This window comes from Citrus clementina, unplaced genomic scaffold, assembly GCF_000493195.1.
Source record: "Citrus clementina cultivar Clemenules unplaced genomic scaffold, Citrus_clementina_v1.0 scaffold_9, whole genome shotgun sequence".
NCBI classification, from domain to species: domain Eukaryota; kingdom Viridiplantae; phylum Streptophyta; class Magnoliopsida; order Sapindales; family Rutaceae; genus Citrus; species Citrus x clementina.
The window spans coordinates 2,582,645-2,605,735 of NW_006261964.1; the positions used below are offsets into that span (position 1 = coordinate 2,582,645).

Genomic DNA, 23,091 nt, shown 5'->3' on the forward strand with positions numbered 1-23,091 from the left:
CTAGGTCTAAATACAAATCAAAAATCGAAGAAGGTGTGTAGAGTAATAAAATGTACGTACGCAATAATGCAGTTAACATGAAGCTGAAAAAATGGACGAAGTGTTTCTGGAAGAAGGCTGGCATTCGACGATGCAACAACAATATTAGCGAGCAAGATCTGAGCAATGAGCGGCTACTTTTTCAGTTTAGTGGAAGCATGCAGACGATAGAGTTCAGTTTGTTTCTTGTTTAGATATAGTGCCCAGTGGGTGCTTTGGCGGTTTAGGTGATGATTTTGGTGGGAAAAGCTGCGCGGTTGTGGTTGTTGTTGTGGCGGAGTCCAAACGGGTCGGTTAAGGAAGGAGGATAAGCTGAGATGGGTGGAATCCGGTCGGATTTGAGAGCTTATTTTTTGGTTCATTTTCGAGGGTGATGGCTTTGGTTTTAGATTTACGAAGCTTGTTTTGGTGGACAGCCAGAGGAGCTAAAAACGTTGAACATTTTAATTGGTTGGATGTTTGCGGACAAACACTGCCCTTCACCATCTACTAATTTTCTGTTTCGGGGAAAAAAAAAGAAAAGAAAAATTCAATTTCACTCTTAAAGTTTTTATTCCCACTCGGCCAAAGAGTCACTCCCACACAATTGTGATGGTGTGGTTCAAATCCTCACAAAAGTATTATGATGGGTTTAATTCTTTTTTTAAATTTGAGTGAATGTAATTTTCTCTATTTAAAAATGTGAGTGGAGTTGACATCCCTCGAGTATTAAAAAATTTTGGCAGTGTTATATAAAATTTAATATAAACTATTCCTGTATTAAAAAAAATGTAAACTAGTTCAAGTAATTATCCGATTGTAAATATTAATTGTAGTACGAGTTGTAGTCTCATTTAATTCAAAAATTTTTTGACAGTGTTATATAAGATTTAATGTAAATTAATCCCAATAATTGTCTGATTGTAAATATCAGTTATAATCTCATCTAAATGAATTGTAATTTGAGTAGTAGTGTCATACAATTAAAAAATAATAATCTTAAAGTTTCCATAAAACTTTGCACGACCTTATAACAAAGAAATGTAAAATTAGAAAAATAAAAAAAAAGATCCATCTAACAATCAAAGGCGTTACAAAATGTGAACAAACGAAAAAATTTATCGTGCTTCTTCGTTCACTGCCTGATAGAAATTAATTGAAAGAAGTGATCACTCACCAAGAAATCTTCCTCTGCGAATAAGAGAATTACTGTAATCGCTCCAAAGAGGTTTCGATGCAAGTTTGTGATGCCGCCTTCTTCTTATTATTTAATTTAATATTTCTTAAGATGCTATAGGCCCACCCTGAAGTGCAAACTCTGTAGAATTGAGAAATAACTGGTTCAAATTAAAATGAAACTTGAAAAGTAAAATGTAGAATTGTGTTAGCTAGTAAATTAATACGACAAATTTGAGCTTAAAAGTAAGATATATAGAATTTTCCACTTAATAAGTTAGTCTTTTAGATTGAATGTTAAGAATTCTTAGACTCAACTCCTCAATAAATGATATTAGAGCTAGACCTTAACAGCTAGAATGCGGTGATGGAACAATTTGCATGTGTCAGATGAAAGGAGCAGGGTTCAATAGTGGCTTCTCATCCAAGGAAGAATTGTTAAGTTGTGTCTCACATTAATTTATACAATAAACCCTCTTGAGACTTACAAGTAGGATATGTCTTTTCATCCAATAGCCTAATATTTTAACTTGGATACCTAAACACATTAAAAAAAATAAACGATTAATAATGTTCAACTAAAATTTATCCTAAAAAATCATCTTAAATGATTTGGGATAAAATTTTTGGAATTGTTAGCAATACTCTCTCAAGTAATTATAACTACGACGACTTTGGACAGCAGCAATTCACCAAAATAACAATGATCGATCGCTAACGGCAATTGCAAAATGACCATGATCAGAAGCTAATGTTATGTTAACTTAACTTTTGGCTAGCTACGAAAAAACATTCGTTCAACTTAATTGTTTCTTAAGTAACCGTGGAAGGAATAATGTTGATTAATTTAGTTATACTACGGCGACTTGAGTTTTGTTGAAGTAATGTCCCTCTAACAAGCTACTAGTTGACCTGCAAGCTGCAATATAATATCATTAACATGGATGGGAGGTTCAAAGCACATCATGTAAACAAACTTAATCGCCTCAATTGATTTGTAATTAAACCAAGTACAAAATTGAGTACTAATTATAACATTTTAATTCACTAAACTTCAATCAAAGTAAAAGCAATCGGTTTCTGGTATTGCCAAATTAAAAGACGATTTGGTTCAATATAATTAATTTAAGACAGCCGAATTATCTGCCATCACAAGTTGTAATTCTCTGATTAAATGCACAACTCAATAACAAAATCACAAGAATGAGTTAGAGTAAACGAATTAGGAGAGATTAATCAATTAAAGAGAAAAGAAGAGGGAAAAAGAAAAAATAAATTAAAAACACCGTAAAGATGAAGGCAGGTTGTCAATAGTCAGAAAAGTAATATATAATTCAGAATTAAGAGAGGCCCTGAATTGATTAACTCCCACGTTAACGGCCTAGCTTATTGGATGTACATATACATAATCGGATAACCATGGAAATAATGAATTATTTTCTGATTAACTAAATACTACGCAATTAATTAATTTGTTGGCTAAATAAGTCTTCAAAATTAACGGTCGAATGGTCAAATGTAAAGAAGGCTAGATTACAGTACTATCGTTGTTACAAAATACTGTATAGTCTTAATTATTAGAACAGAACTTTTTATTTTCTCTTGGTAAAGTGTTTCGAAATGTTATTCAATAACTGAAACAGATATAATTGAGTGTTTCTTGACAAAGGAAAAAATAAATAAATGGGATGATTCTAATAGTACTATCAAATAAAATCATGTTATGTGTTTCAAAAATTTCTTTGCATCATTATCATTGTTATCAGTGGATGTGCTCGTCCACTATTTTTCACTTTATGATGCCCTAGCAAAATACCAACCACACAAATTAATTAACCAAGCTATAATCTGGCCCTATGTTTTCCATATATAATAATATTAATTATGCTAGTAATAAGGCTGTGGATTAAGAGTTAATTACCTAATACTGGGACAAGTATGAGAGCTTTCTAGCTAGCTGCCTAGGCTTTAGCTCCAGCGTTGATTTCTTTGAGTTTCAATTAGATTTCTTAAAACCTACACTATTTATGCCTATCTAATCCAAAAATCTGCATCGATGCCTCTTTAAATAGCTAAATCTTTCAATCTTTTTCACATTCAATACAAACTCATCGATATATGCTTAGACATTTCTTGAACTTATTCCAAAGCTAGCTAAATACCATCATCTGAATCATCTCTCTTCTTATTCATCACTTAAATTCCCTCCAATATTTTTAATCTCAGAAAAAAATGGATAAGTTCTTCAGTACTCTTCTTTATGCATTTCTTCTTGTTCTCGGTACCAATAACTTACTCCACTCATCTGCAACATCAACAATCTACAACGTACTAAGATGTGGAGCCAAAGGGAATGGTATCACGGACTCCACGCAGGCATTTGCCAAAGCATGGGCTGCAGCTTGTGCCTCCAACGAATCAGCCACAATATATGTACCAAAAGGAAGATATTTGCTTGGCTCCGTGGCCTTCAGAGGCGAATGCAAAAGCCCGTCTATTACTTTCCTGATTAACGGAACACTAGTGGCTCCAACAGATTACCGCGTACTGGGTCAAGCCAACAATTGGCTTAGCTTTGAAGGTGTTAGCCATGTTTCCATCATCGGTGGAGCACTTGATGCCAAGGGAACTTCGTTGTGGGCTTGTAAGACCGCAGCAGGCTCTAATTGTCCCAATGGAGCCACGGTATTATATATTTTACATTATTAACTTTTCCTTAACCTCATAATGTCATGACAATTTAGTAAACTAGCTAATATATGCCTTTGTGGGTGCAGACCTTGAGCATTACCAAATCCAACAACATCAGGATCAACGGACTCTTGTCATTAAACAGCCAGATGTATCACATTGTGATCAATCGTTGCCAGGACGTGCTCGTTGAAGGAGCTAAGATCATAGCTGCCGGCGACAGCCCAAACACGGACGGTATACACGTCCAGCAATCGAGAAATGTGATTATCAAGAGCTCCTCAATCAAAACTGGGGATGATTGCATTTCCATTGGCCCTGGCACCAACAACTTGTGGATTGAACGTGTCACATGCGGCCCTGGTCATGGCATTAGGTTGGTTTTACAAGACACATTTACGTTATTATTTTGATTACTTTGGTTTCCTTATTACTAGGGTACATATTAACTTCATGGATACCGATGTGCCTTTTGATTTGCAGCATTGGGAGCCTAGCTAAGGATTTGGATGAGGAAGGGGTGCAAAATGTCACAGTTTTCAAGACAGTTTTTACAGGTACCACAAATGGGCTTAGAATAAAGTCCTGGGCCAGGCCCAGCAATGGATTTGTACAAGGCATTCGTTTCATTGATGCTCTTATGCAAAATGTTCAACATCCCATTATTATTGACCAAAACTACTGCCCTCACAATTTAAATTGTCCTGGTCAGGTACGGAAATTCTCTAAATGATTATTTGATAAAAAAATAAAAAAAATAAATATAAAGAGTATTATTGTAATATCTATTTCTTTTATTCTAATTAGATATCAGGAGTAAAAATCAGCGATGTCATTTATCAAGATATTCGAGGAACATCTGCAACACCAATCGCTATAAAGTTTGATTGTAGCAGCAAATACCCTTGCAAAGGGATAAGACTACATAATGTACATTTGAGGCACTTGAAACAAGAGGCTAAATCATCTTGTAATAATGTAATTGGGGAGGCATTAGGCTTGGTTCAACCAAATAGTTGTTTGTAATTAACTAAACAAAAATTTGTTGTACATTACTTATTTGTAACACAAGCATTATTTCATTTCAATGAGTTGCTTTTTATTATCTGATGCTTTTCTTGATTAAAGTAATTTTTGATCCCTTCGACATGTTATTGTTCAGCCAGCAGGCTTTTTACGGTACAAAGATGTCGCAACATACAGATTTAATACTTATTCCAAGCACCAACTAAATGAATACATTGATAAAGAGATGAAACAATGCCAAACAATTAATCGAGAAGAGTATATAATTTCAGTGGTGCGTTACATTCATTTAACTAAAATTATATACATCGACGTTCCTCACTCGTCATTATATGGTGTCTTCTTGATGCTGAAATAAATAAAATGAGAAAACCAAACAACTCTACAATGGCATTAATCAACTGAAAAAAAACAACAACAAGTTTGTCATGCCAATCTAATTATTGCAAATATACATAATAGAATGAACAAGCGAACTATAGTTTAGGATTCGTTTTCCATATTTACATGCACGTAATGATCATAATTTTTCATTATATCTTTATATGTGTAGTATAATTGTTTTCAATCTTGTCAAATGTGTCTGTGACGTCCTTAACTTTTATCATATGTGCACTACCAGTCGTCTTAATTATTACCTTAATTAATACATGGCCATATGTGCAGGTAAAATGAAATTTAATTGAATCAACAGTCAACATTAATTCTGTGAGGTAAATCAGATAGTCTCAGAAGGTTGTGTGCAATTTCAAAACCGGTGACAAAACCATCAAACTCGATTATTAACGGTGAATTTTATTGAAGTTTTGCCAAATTCTGCTATTTTTTTAGGCTCATAATAAAGCTATTAAGTTACTCGGCTATGAGGATAGCTTCCAGGGAGTTTCCAGTTTATCGGGAATCTTGGATTTGGTGATTCTTTATTTATTTTATGTTTGGTTCTTCAATTTCAAGTCATCTTATTAAGTAATTATTCAACAAAGTCTTAAATCGATCCTCGTGAGGCGGGAAAATCAGGTATTTTGAAAAGGTAAAACGAAATCTAGAAGATACCACGCATCTGATTGGTCAAGTGAATTTATAAGGGATGTATGTATATACAGAAGGAAAATTGTCACATAAGGAAAAAATGAATAAAATAGAACAACCGCAGCAATTGATCAAAATGGCTCTGCCCCGATTGACCAAAGTACCGGAACGACCTTTATAAAATTAAGAGAGCATTACTTTATTGCCTTCTTCTCTACCACAAAAGAAAGGGTTAATCAATTTCTTGTGTCTTAATTAACCGCCGATGGATGGAGGGAGAGAGGCCCTGGCATTGATTAATTCCAACGTCAACAGCCTCTTGCTGATTGTACATATGATTGACTAATCATGAAATTCAAATGATGAATTGTTTCTTAATTCACTCAATAGTAAGCAATTAATTGGTGGGCGGGCGTTCATTCATCAATCATCATGTGTAAATATACTACGTTACTGTACTTGCATCACTAGCTAAATGAATCATTTACGTTAATGGTAAAATGATCATTTAAAAGGTTATTATCATTAATCATATACTTAAATTTAGGCCTAATCTCAATTGAATACAACAAGTATTGAGGTGTAACAAAACTTCAAAATATTTTTGAAAAATATCAAATAACTACAAAATTGTCAGCATCGTCAATAATATTTTAGTAACCCATTTTAAGATCAAACCGGAGATATGAGCTATCGCTAGGCTGCGCATTAGGAGTTACGTAACATAGGTACACGTATGACGGTAGGAGAGCCAGCTAGCTGGCTTCTAGCTTCGCAACAGCTTAATTTCTTTGAGTTTCAGTTTAATTTCTTGAAACCTACATTATTCCTTCTTATCTAATCCAATTTAGACATCAGTATCAATGCCTCTATAAATAGCTTAATCTTGTGAACTTAATTCCCATCAATTACGACTCATCGATCCTTATATCAAATCTTTCTCGAACTTATATCGATCACTTGATTAATTTTCCTCCTACATTCAACAAAAATGGCTAAGTTCTTAATCAGTCTTATTTTTTCCATATTTCTTTTCACTGTCTCTAATAATTTAAACCCATCAGCAGCAACATCATCGGTTTATAACGTGCTAAGGTTCGGAGCCAAAGGCAATGGTGTGATAGATTCCACAGAAGCATTTGCCAAAGCATGGGCTGCAGCTTGTGCCTCCAACGAATCAACAATAATATATGTACCAAAAGGAAGGTATCTGCTAGGCTCAGTGGCATTCAAAGGTGAATGCCAAAGCTCAGATATTACTTTCCAGATTGATGGAACCCTTGTGGCTCCAGCGGATTACCGTGTGCTGGGTCAAGCTGACAATTGGCTTAGCTTTGAAGGAGTCAGCGGTGTTTCCATCATTGGTGGGGCACTCGATGCCAAGGGAACTTCGTTGTGGGCTTGCAAGGCCGCCGCAGGCACTACCTGTCCCAACGGAGCCACGGTAATACATATAGCTATTTTTTCTTCAACTATCATTTTCTATGAAGAATTTTGTCTCACCTTCAGCAACCTACAAATGTTTAATTTGTTGTGTGTGTGAATGCAGACATTGAGCATTACCAACTCCAACAACGTCAGCATCAAGGGGCTCTTGTCATTAAACAGCCAGATGTACCACATTGTGATCAATCGTTGCCAGGACGTGCTCGTTGAAGGAGCGAAGATCATAGCTGCAGGCGACAGCCCAAACACAGATGGTATACACATCCAGCAATCTAGAAATGTGAAGATTAGGAGCTCCTCAATCAAAACTGGGGATGATTGCATTTCCATTGGCCGTGGCACCTACAACTTGTGGATTGAACGCGTCACATGCGGCCCTGGTCATGGCATTAGGTGAGTGTGAGTGTACAAAGCCATAGCTATATATACATTAATTCTTAATTTGATCTTTCTACCGTGGTTTTTATACATTAACATCATGCATATCGATCGATCGATCATGAAAGTGGGTGCCTTGTGATGTTGCAGTATTGGAAGCCTAGGTAAAGATATGGATGAGGAAGGTGTGCAAAATGTGACAGTTTGGAAGACGGTTTTTACTGGTACCCAAAATGGTCTGAGGATAAAGTCGTGGGCAAGGCCCAGCAATGGATTTGTAAAAGGTGTTCGCTTCATTGATGCTGTCATGCAGAATGTTCAAAATCCCATTATCATCGACCAAAATTACTGCCCTCATAATTTAAATTGTCCTGGCCAGGTAACAAAATTTCCTAAATATTTCTTTGTTAACAAAGAAAAAATACAAGAAAAAATGTATGTACACTAATTTTTTTCCTTTTTTTTTTTTAATTTTAGGTGTCAGGAGTAAAAATTAGTGATATCATTTATTGGAATATTCGAGGAACATCATCTACACCAATTGCCATAAAATTTAATTGTAGTGCCAAATATCCTTGTGAAGGGATAAGATTGTATAAAGTGAATTTAAGCTACTTGAAGCTGGTGGCTCAATCATCTTGTAATAATGTAATTGGGAAGGCGCTCGGCATAGTTCAACCCAATACTTGTTTATAGTTTAAATAAATAAATTTATTGTACAAAATTTATTTGCAACATATGTACCATATCATTCTTTTTTAATGAATTACTGTTTTTATTGGCTGGAATTACTCCTCTCGATTTTAATATCTTGTGATCCAAAATCACACATTTGACTATGGTCCAGCCAGGCTGTTTATGACCACACGATACCCAAACCCTTGTAGTTAACGATTAGTATGGCTAGCGGTGCCGGCAGATTCAAAGGGTTTTAATCCGTGGATACTCGAAAAATCCCTATAAAATTAGAACGTGGACGACGGATCCAATACATAAAGATTATTCAATCGGCAAAACTAAAATAAATTAATTATTGTAATATCAAAAGAACACGAAGTTTCGAACAAATTACTTTTGATTGTGTCAACATGATAGAGAATTTACTTTATTAGAATATCTAAGTTTTCAGGTTAAGGATTCAACAATTAATTAATGGTATAAGACAAGTTCAACTGAATAGTTTGTAATTAATAGCTTCAAACCACACTGAACAAAGAGAAACATTTATGTGGGATTGTCTCATTGAAAAGTCTTGATGGGCTGTCTCGTTATCTCAGCATGATGAGGTAGTGGAACAATCTCACACAAACTTCTCTCCTTAAGAAGAAAGCTTCATCCTCTCTCTCTCTCTCTCTCTTTAAATAAATATTATATTAGAAATTGATTGATAGTTACTTTCGTTCCAATGTATTAGTTTATGTTATTGGGCTCTTACCGGTAAACTTAAAACATTTTCGTTTATGTTGTGGGACTGTCTCATTGAAAAGTCTTAATTCGCTATCTCGTCACCTCAGCATGATGAGGTAGTGAGACAATCTCATATAAGTTTCTCTCCTTAAAAAGAAAGTTTCATCTTCTCTCTGTCTCTCTCTTAAATAAATGTTATATTAGAAATTGATTGATGGTTACTTTCGTTCCCATGTATTAGTTTATGTTGTTGAGCCCTTACCAGTAAGCTTAAAACATTTTGGTTAAACAATTTATCTAACATGAAATTTTTAATGTCTTAACTTATGTTGTTGAACTTTTACCTATCAACTTAAACTTTTGAATTAAGCAGTTTATCAAATAAGAAATTAATTAAAATCTTCTCCGTACATTATAATATGATATAGCTTAAAAATCTAGACTTAAAACAAGTTGGATCTAATACATTGAATAAAGTGTGAAGGAATGTTGTTATAAAAGTGAAAAATACGATATGTTCATTAGATTAGCACCCATAGAAACATATATAAAATATCAATTTATAAAAAAAAGTTTTTAAAAGAATAACTTTCACTTTATTTACATATTTTCTTTTTTACTAAATGACTAAATCTCGTTTTTACTAAATAAAAACTAAATCTCTTTTTTACTTGAGTGAAAGGGATTCAAACCCTAATTTCATATATTACTCTAATAATAAATATTATCTCTGTATTGAACCAATTAGCACCCAGAGCATTGGTTCTTTGAATTAGGCACCGACAGGTCACAACATTTCTTTAACTTCTTAGAAACAAACACGTAGTTAAATTGCTTGTGTGCCTTAACCATGGAAGGAATTAAAGGAGATTGAAGATTCTGACAAGCTGATAACATAAGCTTTATAGAATACTCCCCCAAAGATCTTGGATTAGAATCAACAAGATGTCTCACAAACCAATTAGAAAGCTAATGAAATAATGTTCACTTAACTAAGACTAAGATTGTGTTTAGAAACAAACAAAGAAATGGATTGAAAACAAGAAATCACATAACACAGCTAGTTAACGTGGTTCGGTCAATTTGCATTGACTTACATCCACAGGGGAACAAACTCATCAGCTTTATTGATATTACTCAAGTCTCGATTACAGAGATTATCAAGCACTTAATAAGAACAAGAAAACTCCTAGCTCTCAAGCTTTCTTTCTCTCGTTACAATGCTTTCAGTGTCTCAACAACTCTCTGTTTTTCCAGCTGCGTATAACAGCTTATAAACCATCTCAGAGGCACTTCCAGAAACACACATGAGGATCATGTGCAATAACGGTTTCTTTAACAACCTTTTGTTTGCACGTGTTCTGCTTGTGCTTCATTAACTCCAAAAACGGTAAGACTGTATGTCGTTGTGACAAGCAATTCATTTACTTATTTAAACGCAGTCTTTGTGCGTCGTTTTGCTGAAGTTATCGAGCATCACAAAACGCAAGTCAACACTGTCGTTTCATCCTCTTTGATTTGATTCACTGAATACACAACAGAGATAATATGTTTATTAATTTAAATGAGAAAATGTTTATTAATTTAGGTAACTGAGATCACGATTGACGGAGTGACGCAGACTTAAGTTTGTTGAAGCAATGACTCTATTAAGCTACCGCTAGTAGACGCGCAGTATCGCAATATTACAAGACCGGCTGGTTTTTTTTTTTTTTGGAATAATTAACCTAGTAATTAAATATTAATTGACTACACTAGCACACTTCATGAATGTAAAAGCAATCGACGCAAATAATGTCAAGTTCAAGTCTCTAGCTAAAATACCAAGATTTGGTTCATCAAATTAAGAATGGAAAATTTACAATTAATTACAAGTAATAACAGTGATTTTGCGCCAACTCTATATAATTATACTAGCTGAGTTAATTACCATCATCCTTCCTTTATTTTCAGGGTGGTGCACCAGCTAGCGACCATTTTATAGGCATCATCAACCAAGTTAATTACCAACGATTCTATATGGCTTTAAGTTATTGTTAATTAAATTACTTTATCCTAAAGATTGAAGAAGAGAGTTATGCGGGGAAAAAGAAAAAAAATTGATGACGAAGGAAATTGTCAATGGATAGAATAGAGTTTAGAGTTGAATATTCACGGACTTGAGAGAGGCCCTGAATTGATTAATCCCCACGTCAAATTTCCTCTATCTAATCGTGAATTTAAAAGCATAATATTGTTTTGTAGTCACGTAAAAACCAAGCATTGATTTATTTAGGTTTTAAATTCTAATAAATTAACGATGCGTCTATTTTTCCCTCTTCCTATAGATTATTGTTACTGCGTAATTTGGCTGCGCATTAGGGGTTACGAAATATGGGTGCATGCAAGAGAGCTAGCTAGTATGGGTTTAGGTTCGGCTTCGCTTTCTTTGAGATTAATTTATATTTCTTAAAACCTACTACTCTATTCCTTCTTATGATCTAATCCAAACATCCGTATCCATGCCTCTATAAATACCTAAATCTTTTCAACTTCTTCCATCAACTACCATTTATAGATCCTTTCATATTTCTTGAACTTATTCCAAGCTACAATATATCATCTGAATTCTGAAAAATATTCTTCTGATTTATCTCTCCTCCACTTAATTCCATCGTACATATATTTCATTGAGCAAAAATGGAGAGGCTTTTCAGTTCGCTTTTCAGTTCTCTTTTCATAATTCTTTTCATTTTGTCAATTAACTTGGCCTCATCATATGCAACAACGACAACTTATAATGTGTTGAGTTTTGGTGCCAAAGGCAATGGTGTCACAGACTCCACTCAAGCATTTGCCAAAGCATGGGCTGCAGCTTGTGCCTCCACAGAATCAGCCACATTATATGTACCAAAAGGAAGGTATCTGCTCGGCTCTGTGGCATTCAATGGTGATTGCAAAAGCTCAGATATAACTTTCCGGATTGATGGAACCCTTGTGGCTCCGGCGGATTACCGTGTACTGGGTCAAGCTGACAATTGGCTTAGCTTTGAAGGAGTCAGCGGCGTTTCCATCATCGGTGGGGCACTCGATGCCAAGGGATCTTCCTTGTGGGCATGCAAGGCTTCAGGCACTAATTGTCCCGATGGAGCCACGGTATTACACAATTGCCTTCTCTTTTAACTTCGATCGCTTAATGTTCTTGTTTCCGTTCAGTTGTGCCTCTACTTTTAGAAAATTGATTATCTATTATGTGCGTGAGTGCAGACATTGAGCTTTACCAACTCCAACAACATCAGGATCAATGGACTATTGTCGTTAAACAGCCAGATGTTTCACATCGTGATCAACGGCTGTAAGGACGTGCACGTTGAAGGAGTTACCGTCATAGCACCAGGAAACAGCCCCAACACAGACGGTATCCACGTCCAGTTGTCAATGAATGTGAAGATCACGAACTGCACTATCAAGACAGGCGATGATTGTATCCCCATTGGCCCTGGCACTAAGAACTTGTGGATTGAACGTGTCACTTGCGGCCCTGGTCATGGCATTAGGTAAAATTTTTAATACAATTTTCAATAACCATAGATAAATTAACATTATTAATTAATTCCATCTTTCTAGCAACTGTGATACTAACATCATATGTATGACTTGCAGCATTGGAAGCTTAGCGAAAGATTTGGTCGAGGAAGGGGTTCAGAATGTTACCGTTTTCAAAACAGTTTTCACTGGAACCACAAATGGGTTTAGAATAAAGTCCTGGGCTAGGCCCAGCAATGGATTTGTGCAAGGCGTTCTTTTCATCGATGCTGTCATGCGAAATGTTCAATTTCCCATTGTCATCGACCAAAATTACTGTCCTCACAACTTAAATTGTCCGGGTCAGGTAAGAGAAACCTGCTGCTATTTCTCTGTTGAAAAAATTCAAGAAACGAATTATGTCGACTATTTTTTAACTTTTATTTTTTATTTAATATCAGGTATCTGGAGTAAAAATTAGTGATGTCATATATCAAGATATTCGAGGAACATCAGCTACGCCTATCGCTATAAAATTTGATTGTAGCCCAAAATATCCTTGCCAAGGAATAAGATTGCAGAACATAAATTTAAGGCATTTAAAACAAGAAGCTCAATCATCTTGTAATAATGTAATTGGAAAAGCACTGGGTTTAGTCCAACCCAATAGTTGTTTGTAATATAAGTGCACAAAAACTTATTGTACACAATGTATTTGTAAGTTATATATATCATACATCTTTCATTTTTTTAACGAATTGCCTTGTGAGCTTTGAGTATTCCTTTTTTAGGACAGCGAAACGCGGCTTGCCATTTTGATAGTTTTCAAATTGCTCCTTTTCACTTTAGACTATGCTCTTTGTAGTTTCTAAAATTTTGAAACTGTCATTTGGGAACGTATGTTATATACTATTGTTATTGAATTATTAAAAATATGACATGTTTAATTTTGAAATTGCTTCTCTAGACTAAATTTATTGTTACACCCTTAACACTCGAGTGGCCATCTTTAGGCCTGAGCGTGGCCACTGCATCGTCTGCAACTGATAACGCCATACATGACTAATGACTGATGTTATTAGAACTTTATTTTGAATTTTGGGTTGATTTAGAATTGTGACTCTTATCAACTATATGTTAGTTTTATGATATATATAAAAAAAAAAAGATACAGCTTTTTCCCCCCTTTGTTTGGAGACTTGATTTTTTCGGAATAGATTAGTAGCAGAAGCAACCACGCATGATAAAATTAAAAGAGTATTTATCCCTACTAAAAAAAAAAAAACTTAATTAGCTGCGAAAGAACATTCGGTTAATTTACTTGTGTCTCAAGTAACCATGGAAAGAATGTTTGATTAATTTTGTAAATAGGTCAGCCTCGCTGACCCAAGTTTTGCACGGGTAATGTTTCTGGTAAGCTACTGGTTGACGTGCAGATGTACTTGTATAAGGTCTATTACGGTAAAACATTCGGTAATGGCATATTCAACTCGATCTGGTTTCAATTACTTAAGATTACGGATTACCGAATAACCTAATGCTATTATAAGTAAGTATTCATAATGATTTTATATAACATTAACTTAATCCAACAATAACAGGGTACTTTATATAACATTCACTTTAATAATAATAAGGTTTCTTGATTTAGAAAATAAATGAATAAAACGTAAAGATCAAGACGAGGCGATTCGTCAAATATCAGAAAAGTGAATATATAACACTGAATTGAAAGAGGCCCTGAATCAATTAATTCCCACGTCAGCAGCCTATCGCTAATTGTATATGTGTATATAAATATATAATTGGTTAATCTTGAGAATTGATGAATTTTTTCTCAATTCAGTCGAAAGTAAGCAATTTAATTGGTGGACGGGCCATATTTACTGTGCCCTCTAGCAAGCTTTTGTTTTCTTCTTGCGAAGTACGAAGTGTAGCTAATTTGAAACCCAAGGTGTTGCTAATTAAGAATTTTTTGAGTTACCATCAGTTTGAAAAATAAGATTACAATTTACGATTTAATTTCTGCCATTTAATTTTATTAATTACACATATCAATAGATCTTTAAAAGTTTAGGAAGATTAAGAGAAAAAATACCTAGTAGAGAATCTGAATCCCTTACTTTAACCCCTTAACTAGCTCCCTATCAAAAAAAAAAAAAAAAAAAAACTTAACTAGCTCCAACTGATTAGGCCATACATGACTAATGACTAATGTTATTAGAACTTTATTTTGAATTTAGGGTTGATTTAAAATTGTCACTCTTTTCAATTATATGTTGGTTTTATAAGGGGGGGAGAGAGAGAGAGAGACAATTTTTTTTCCTTTGTTCGGGGACTTGATTTTTCAGGAATAGATCAATAACAGAAGCAACGATGCATGATAAAATTAAAAGAGTATTTATTACTTTAACCCCTTAATTTGCTCCAAAAAAACATGTGGTTAATTTACTTGTATCTTAAGTAACAATGGAAAGAATGTTTGATTAATTTTATAAATAGATCAAATGTTTGCTTAATTTTGTAAATAGATCAACCTCGTTGACTGATGTTTGTACGAGCAATGTTTCTGACAAGTTACTGGTTGGCGAGCAAATGTACTTGTATAAAGTTTATTACAGTAAAACATTCGGTAATGGCATATTCAAGTTTATCTGGTTCAATTACTTAAGATTGCCAAATAACCTAATATTATTGTAAGTAAGTATTCAAATGATTTTATATAACATTAACTTAATCTTATAATAATAAGGTTCTTTATATAACATTTAATTTAATAATAATAAGTTTCTTGATTTAGAAAATAAATGAATAAAACGTAAAGATCAAGATCACGAGGCGATTTGTCAACGGTAAAAAAAGTGAATATATTAGTGTTGGTTAATCATGAAAATGGATGAATTTTTTCTCAGTTCAGTCCAAAGTAAGCAATTTAATTAGTGGACGGGCCATATTTACTGTGCCCTCTAGCGAGCTTTTGTTTTCTTCTTACGAAGTCCGAAGTGTAGCTAGTTTGAAACCCAAGGTGTTACTAATTAAGAATTTGAGTCTAGCATTGATTTGAGGTTTTGCTGGTATATTTATATATAACTGTGCGGACATTTAATATTTTCATCCCATAACCAAAAAATTCTGAGCGTTTCAGAAATTTTCTGATGCTTTCATGATTACCCGATCTCAAACATATATGAAAGCCATACGTACAAATTAATATTATTACTACACTATTGTTTGGCTGCGTACTAGGATTTACGCAACATGGGTACACGTATGAGAGGTGGCTAAGCTTTAATTTAGCTTCGGCGCTGCTTTCTTTGAGTTAAATTTAAATTTCTTAAAACCTACACTATACCTTGTCAATTATCTAATCCAAATTAATTTGACGGAAAATGATGAGTTTCTTCACTCTTCTTTCCATATTTCTTCTCATTCTCTGTTTTAACTTAAAACAAGCATCATCTGCAACAACAACAAATTTTAATGCGTTGAGTTTTGGAGCCAAAGGCAATGGTGTACAGACTTCACACTAGCATTTGCCAAAGCTTGGGCTGCAGCTTGTGACTCCACAGAATCAGCCACAATATATGTACCAAAAGGAAGGTATATGCTAGGCTCAGTGGCATTCAAAGGTGAATGCAAAAGCTCAGATATTAATTTGCGGATTGATGCAAAAGCTCAGAACGTGGACGAAGGATTCAATACATAAAAGATTATTCGATCGGCAAAACTAAAATGGATTAATTATTGTAATATCAAAAGAACCTGAAGTTTAGAACAAATTACTTTTGACTCTGTCAACATGTTAGAGACTTTATTTTATTAAAATATCTAAGTGTAATAACAATTGATTACTTGTCAGGTTAAAGATTAAACAATTAATTAATGGTATGAGACAAGTTTAACTTTATAGTTTATAATTAATAACTCCTAACCACACTGAATAAAGAGAAACATATATGTGGGAAAATTTTAAGCGACTGTCTCGTCACATCAATATGATGAGGTAGTTGGATAGTATTACACAAGTTTCTCTCCTTACGAAGAAAGCTTTATCTTCTCTCTCTCTCTTTTTTTTAAAACATTATATTAAAAATTAATTGATATTTACTTTCATTTCAATGTATTTGTTGATGTTGTTGGGTCCTTACCAATAGCTTAAACCTTTTGGTTAAATAATTTATGTAATAAGAAATTTTTAATGTTGTAACTTATGTTGTTGAGCTTTTACCTATTATCTACTAACTTTTGGGTCAAGCAGTTTATTTATTAATAATTAGGATCTTGTTATATAAGGTACATAACTCTTCTATAACTATTTGATGAAAATTCAACGGCTGTAGAAATATAAGATATCAAAATCTTGTTATTTCCACAACCGTTAAATTTTATCAAATTGTTGTAGAAGAGTTATGTACCTTGCATAATTATGTAAGGTAACTAAAGCATTTAATTTATTAAAATATCTAAGTTTTCATGTTAAAGATTCAACAAATTATTAATAGTATAAGACAAGTTTAACTTTATAGTTTGTAATTAATAACTTCAAACCACACTAAATAAAGAGAAACGTATATATGAGAAAGACTTAATGAGCTGCCTCGTCATCTCAACATGATGAAGTAGTGAGATAATTTTACACAAGTTTCTCTCCTTAAGAAAAAAGTTTCTTCCTCTCTCTCTCTTTTTAAAATAAATATTATATTAGAAATTGATTGATATTTACTTTCGTTTCAATGTATTAATTTATGTTGTTGGGCCTTTACCAATTAATTTAAACCTTTTGGTTAAAAAATTTATCTAACAAGAAATTTTTAATGTCTTAGCTTATATTGTTGAGTTTTTACGTAACAGCTTAAATTTTTGGGTCAAGTAGTTTATCTATTAAAAAATTAATTAAAATATTCTCTGTACATGGCATTATAATATAGTTTGAAAATTTAGAATTAAAATAAGTTGGAACTAATATATTGAATAAAGAGTGAAGGAATGTTGCTATAAAAGTGAAAAATACGATATGGTCATTAGATTAGTACCCATAGAAAACATATATAAAATATTAATTTATAACAAAAGTTTTTTAAAAGAATAACTTTCACTTCATTTACATATTTTCTTCTTTTCAATTTTGCCTGAATTAAAACTAACTCTCTTTTTTAGTTGAGTGAAAGGGATTCAAACCTTAGTCTCATATATCACTCTAGTAATAAATATTACCTCTATATTGAACAAATTAGCACCCATAGCATTCGTTCTTTGAATTAGCCACTGACAGGCCACAGCGTTACTTTTAACTTCTGAGGTCAAAACACATAGTTAAATTACTTGTGTGCCTTAACCATGGAAGGAATAAAAGGGGATAATGTTTATTAATTTAAAGGAGATAATGTTTACTCATTTAGGTAACTGAGATCATGATTGACGCAGTGATGCTGACTTAAGTTTGTTCAAGCAATGACTCTATTAAGCTACCGCCAGTTGACGCGCAATATCGCTATATTACAATTTATAGAACTTATTATAAGATGTCTGGAGATGCGAGGGAAGGACTAACCAGAGCTAATTTTATAAAATTAACTAATTAATGTTCAATCTTTCAAAATAAAAAAAAGGTCAAAATCCAGTATGGAGTACGGCCCAGACAAGCTGGTAATTTTTTTTCTGCAATAATTAAGCTAGTAATTAAATATAAATTGACTACACTAGTACATTTGATGAATGTAAAAGCAAAAGATGCAAATAATGTTAAGTTCAAGTCTCTGGCTAAAATACCAAGATTTGGCTCATAAAATTAAGAATGGAAAATTTACCATCAATTACAAATGATATCAGTGATTTTGCACCAACTATATATAATTATACTAGCCGTTCCTTGATTCTTTATTTTCAGGGTAGTGCACAGGCGACCGTTTTATATCATTTTGGTGGCATCATCAACCGAGTTAATTACCAAGGATTATATATGGCTTTACGTTCTTGGTTAATTAAATTATTTTATCCTAAAGATTGAAGAAGGAGAGTTGTGAGAGGGAAAAAAAAGAAAAAAATTGATGATGAAGGAAATTGTCAATGGATAGAATAGAATTTAGAATTGAATATGCACAGACTTGAAGAAAGGCCCTGAATTGATTAATCCCCACGTCAATTTCCTCTAGCTAATCATGAATTTAAAAGGTGAACATTGTTTTGTAGACAAGTAAAAACCAAGCATTGATTTCTTTATGTTTTAAATTCTAATAAATTAACGATGCATTTATTTTTCCCTCCTCCTATAGATTATTGTTACGACGTAATTTGGCTGCGCATTAGGAGTTACGAAATATGGGTGCATGAAAGAGAGCTAGCTAGCAAGGGTTTAGTTTTGGCGCTGCTTTCTTTGAGATTAATTTATATTTCTTAAAACCTACTGCTCTGTTCCTTCTTCTGATCTAATCCAAACATCTGTATCCATTCCTCTATAAATAGCTCAATCTTTTCAACTTCTTCCATCAACTACCACTTATCTATCCTTTCACATTTCTTGAACTTATTCTGAGCTACTATATATCATCTGAATTTTGATAAATATTCTTCTGATTTATCTCTCTTTCACTTAATTAATTCCATCATACATACATATTTCATTGGGCAATAATGGTGAAGTTCTTCAGTTCTCTTTTCATATTTCTTTTCATTTCATCAATTAACTTGGCATCATCATATGCAACAACGACAAGTTATAATGTGTTGAGATTTGGAGCCAAAGGCAATGGTGTCGCAGACTCCACACAAGCATTTGCCAAAGCATGGGCTGCAGCTTGTGCCTCCACAGAATCAGCCACAATATATGTACCAAAAGGAAGGTATCTGCTCGGCTATGTGGCATTCAATGGTGATTGCAAGAGCTCAGATATAACTTTCCGGATTGATGGAACCCTTGTGGCCCCGGCGGATTACTGTGTACTGGGTCAAGCTGACAATTGGCTTAGCTTTGAAGGAGTCAGCGGCGTTTCCATCATCGGTGGGGCACTCGATGCCAAGGGATCTTCCTTGTGGGCATGCAAGGCTTCAGGCACTAATTGTCCCGATGGAGCCACGGTATTACACAATTGCCTTCTCTTTTAACTTCGATCGTTTAATGTTCTTGTTTCCGTTCAGTTGTGCCTCAACTTTTAGAAAATTGATTATCTATTATGTGCATGAGTGCAGACATTGAGCTTTACCAACTCCAACACATCAGGATCAATGGACTATTGTCATTAAACAGCTAGATGTTTCACATCGTGATCAACGGCTGTAAGGACGTGCACATTGAAGGAGTTACCGTCATAGCTCCAGGAAACAGCCCCAACACAGACGGTATCCACGTCCAGTTGTCGACGAATGCGAAGATCATGAACTGCACCATCAAGACCGGCGATGATTGTATCCCCATTGGTCCTGGCACTAAGAACTTGTGGATTGAGCGTGTCACTTGCGGCCCTGCCCATGGCATCAGGTAAAAATTTCATACTTTTTCAAATTTCTAGAGATACATTAACATTATTAGTTCCATTTTCCTACCAAGATACTAACTTCATAAACTTTGGGACTTGGGAGGTGTCTTGCAGTATTGGGAGTCTAGGCAAGGATATGAATGACGAAGGTGTGCAAAATGTGACTGTGATCAGAACAGTTTTCACGGGTACACAAAATGGGCTGTTATGAAAAATGTTGAAAATCCCATCATCATTGACCAAAACTACTGCCGTCACAGCCTAAATCGTCCTGGTCAGGCAAATGTATCGCTTAATAATTTTTCTTCTTTAAGAAATAAAATTAAAAGCCAAGAGTCATATCAGCTAATTATTAATTTTTATTTCAACCAGGTGTAGCACAGAAAATTCTTGCCAAGGAATAAGATTACAGAACGTAAATTTAAGGTACTCAAAAACAAATTGCTTAATCATCTTGTAACAACGCAATTGGGAAAATATAGCTACAAATCAAGAGAATTGCAGACGTTGAAGTGTTCCTCTACTCTTTCCGAGCAATGCCAACTAACAAGCATGCAGTGCCATTTTGAGTCTGACCGCGGTCCCTTGGTACAAAGATTAAGTAAAATGTGAAGATATAACAAACATAAGTAGGAACGTGGGACACCAGTTAAGACACAATCATTCATAACCATCCTCAAACAAGACTGCTGCTGAGTTAACATTCCATTCAAGTTGAAAAAAAGCACTTCATTCCGTCAAATTTTTTGCTGAACATCAAGCGTTCGACAAAATTATAACAAGCAGCCATGCTATTCTACATGGTGGAGACTTCTAATACAAAAAAAGAAAAAGGGAATATCTTGCAGAGGAAAGCAACCACGAAACTGAATGAGATACCAATGATATATCTATTTACCACACTTAATTCAGGAAATGGAAGGCCAAGAAATCTTGGAGGGTTATTGATTCACAAGTACATGATCAGAAGATGTATTATATCTTCAATAACATTGTTTCAGAACTTAGTTTCAGGTGTAGACAAACACATAAACTGAGCACCGGAAGGTGATTCCACAAAGATTTACGTCTTGTGGTAGACCACTGTACAACTAACCATCTGATGATCTCAGCACCCGTAAAATGGAGATGAAAAGGTTCAGAATATCCAGATAGAGAGTGACAGAGGCCAAGATATAATCATCATATGTGAAGCGCTTGATCAAGTTGTCGGTGTCGTAAACGATGTATCCACAGAAGACCATTGCACTAATTCCACCATAAACAGCAGTGGATGTAGATCCCAGAGGAAAGAACATCTGCATTACAAAACACGATTTATAATCAATGGTAAGTACCATACGTAAAAAGCCAAATCGTGCACCAGTGTTTGTTATCATAAGAAATTTGATATCTCACCTGCATAAAGCTAGTCAGAATGAGGATTATGAGGCTGGTGAATAGAATTGGTCCAAGAAAGCTGAAGTCTTTGCCCTTCTTAGAGGCCCAGAAAGTGTACCCAGTTAAAGAACAAACCACAGCCGAGGTCAGAATTAATGCTTCAAGCACAATCCTACCTGAGAACATACAATACAACAAAGTTCATCGAGCCATAATCACAAATCATAATAAGCAGAAAAGTGTAAATTATCACTAGGCCAATAATTGTCAACTGAACTGCACAAGCATGGGAGAAGAAAAATACTAACCATCGGTATTAGCGCAGCTTACAGCAACAGGAAGACTCAGAGATACAGTGAACAGACCAAGGACAATCAAGTTCACAGGGTGCTTCTGATGATACACATGCAGTGGCCATAACACTGCATGAACACAACGCTTAGTATTGAATTTAGATAAAGCATGCACAGATGCAAGCAAATATCGTACAAATACTGGAAGCAGCAAATTGACTTAATCAAGATCTCAGATGCAATACAACTTCTCATGTAATCACCAAAACTTCAAGACTCCTTTTAACTTTAACATAATCCCATTATCCCATTAGAATGAACAAGCGCATATAATGTGAAGGCAACAAATCATATTCAACTAAACATATACTCAAGATTCAAGCATGACATGACCAATTCCATCAAAACCCCAACCAAGCAAACTCAGCACGAAGAATCATTAAGGACAACACAAAGCAAACAAAAGAAACCCTTAATCGTAATCGTCAATTAACAACATTCCCAAGTATATACCTACCTAATTTCAGTATAAGCAAACATAAAATTCAGCGAAATATCAAATTAACGAAATTACTAAGATAACCAATTCATATAGGGAATTAAACGAACTGAAACGTACGGATGAAGGGGAGGATGGAGAGGAAGAGGAGAAGGCCAGAATTGCCCCTGAGAAGATCGTTGATGGGATTGTAAAGAACGGTGATTGAGGAGACCAAGGTGGTCAAAACGATCTGGGCCGTCAAGATGCCGTACACCTTGCGAATGAAACCCCATCGGAGCTGGTTCTCGCCGTAGCTGAGACCGGGGTAAAGCCTCTCCCCATCTCCGCCTTCCAGATCTACCTCGAATTTGCCGTCATCTTTGCTCCTCACCGTCTCGTAGCCCAACATCTTTCAAGCGATTTTGATTTTTGAATTTTCGTGATTTTTTTTTTATTCGGTAAGTTTCGCAGACGGGTACTTTTATAGTGGGGACTTGGGGGTCGTTGTGAAAAATGATTCTAATTAAAGATGTGTTAGTGTGACTGTTAGGTTTGATTACGTGTGTCAACGACGATTGAAATCGTGGGTTAATCATAATCAGACGCGTCTTTGGTTATCATAAGTGTGACGAGCTGTGATGGTAGTATTACCCGGTTGCTTTGCTTAGGCAAAGCATGTGATGTTCTTACATCCTTTTCGCACTTTTGTACCTTCCTGGTTGGGTGAACTGTGAGTTTCTTGGAAAACCTCAGGCATTGACTTCCATATGTCTTCTTGTTTTGCGTTACG

General features: G+C 34.6%; 4 protein-coding genes and 1 pseudogene across 4 annotated transcripts; 4 read left to right on the plus strand and 1 right to left on the minus strand.

The window, feature by feature from the left end:
- The first annotated feature begins 3,426 nt into the window (after positions 1 to 3,426).
- Positions 3,427 to 4,911, plus strand: LOC112096531 (polygalacturonase-like). The gene is made up of 4 exons (XM_024179972.1): positions 3,427 to 3,879; positions 3,972 to 4,261; positions 4,369 to 4,597; positions 4,693 to 4,911. Exons 1-4 carry the CDS (start codon positions 3,427 to 3,429, stop codon positions 4,909 to 4,911), a joined length of 1,191 nt encoding a protein of 396 aa, XP_024035740.1.
- Positions 4,912 to 6,931: 2,020 nt separating this feature from the next.
- On the plus strand, positions 6,932 to 8,460 carry LOC112096547 (polygalacturonase-like). The gene is made up of 4 exons (XM_024179973.1): positions 6,932 to 7,384; positions 7,490 to 7,779; positions 7,915 to 8,143; positions 8,242 to 8,460. Exons 1-4 carry the CDS (start codon positions 6,932 to 6,934, stop codon positions 8,458 to 8,460), a joined length of 1,191 nt encoding a protein of 396 aa, XP_024035741.1.
- A 3,390-nt stretch (positions 8,461 to 11,850) lies between these two features.
- Positions 11,851 to 13,355, plus strand: LOC112100986 (polygalacturonase-like). The gene is made up of 4 exons (XM_024190865.1): positions 11,851 to 12,306; positions 12,418 to 12,707; positions 12,814 to 13,042; positions 13,137 to 13,355. The coding sequence occupies exons 1-4, from the start codon at positions 11,851 to 11,853 to the stop codon at positions 13,353 to 13,355; spliced, it is 1,194 nt and encodes a 397-aa protein (XP_024046633.1).
- A 5,950-nt stretch (positions 13,356 to 19,305) lies between these two features.
- On the plus strand, positions 19,306 to 21,131 carry LOC112096603 (annotated as a pseudogene).
- LOC18032255 (BI1-like protein) lies at positions 21,015 to 22,769 on the minus strand. The gene is made up of 4 exons (XM_006419703.2): positions 22,440 to 22,769; positions 21,836 to 21,949; positions 21,546 to 21,703; positions 21,015 to 21,445 (listed from the first exon to the last, which is right to left on the minus strand). Exons 1-4 carry the CDS (start codon positions 22,708 to 22,710, stop codon positions 21,239 to 21,241), a joined length of 750 nt encoding a protein of 249 aa, XP_006419766.1. The 5' UTR covers positions 22,711 to 22,769; the 3' UTR covers positions 21,015 to 21,238.
- Between the last annotated feature and the right edge of the window lie 322 nt (positions 22,770 to 23,091).

Excerpts from the sequence above, each read along its gene's own strand:
- LOC112096547 (XM_024179973.1), top strand. The coding sequence starts at position 6,932 with ATGGCTAAGTTCTTAATCAGTCTTATTTTTTCCATATTTCTTTTCACT. Across the intron at positions 7,385-7,489 it reads CCTGTCCCAACGGAGCCACG|ACATTGAGCATTACCAACTC; the intron begins GTAATACATATA and ends GTGTGAATGCAG. Across the intron at positions 8,144-8,241 it reads ATTTAAATTGTCCTGGCCAG|GTGTCAGGAGTAAAAATTAG; the intron begins GTAACAAAATTT and ends TTTTAATTTTAG.
- LOC112096531 (XM_024179972.1), top strand. The coding sequence starts at position 3,427 with ATGGATAAGTTCTTCAGTACTCTTCTTTATGCATTTCTTCTTGTTCTC. Across the intron at positions 3,880-3,971 it reads ATTGTCCCAATGGAGCCACG|ACCTTGAGCATTACCAAATC; the intron begins GTATTATATATT and ends TTGTGGGTGCAG. Across the intron at positions 4,262-4,368 it reads GGCCCTGGTCATGGCATTAG|CATTGGGAGCCTAGCTAAGG; the intron begins GTTGGTTTTACA and ends TTTGATTTGCAG.
- LOC18032255 (XM_006419703.2), bottom strand. The coding sequence starts at position 22,710 with ATGTTGGGCTACGAGACGGTGAGGAGCAAAGATGACGGCAAATTCGAG. Across the intron at positions 21,950-22,439 it reads CTCCATCCTCCCCTTCATCC|TGTTATGGCCACTGCATGTG; the intron begins GTACGTTTCAGT and ends GTGTTCATGCAG. Across the intron at positions 21,704-21,835 it reads AAGCTGCGCTAATACCGATG|GTAGGATTGTGCTTGAAGCA; the intron begins GTTAGTATTTTT and ends GTATGTTCTCAG.
- LOC112100986 (XM_024190865.1), top strand. The coding sequence starts at position 11,851 with ATGGAGAGGCTTTTCAGTTCGCTTTTCAGTTCTCTTTTCATAATTCTT. Across the intron at positions 12,307-12,417 it reads ATTGTCCCGATGGAGCCACG|ACATTGAGCTTTACCAACTC; the intron begins GTATTACACAAT and ends GCGTGAGTGCAG. Across the intron at positions 13,043-13,136 it reads ACTTAAATTGTCCGGGTCAG|GTATCTGGAGTAAAAATTAG; the intron begins GTAAGAGAAACC and ends ATTTAATATCAG.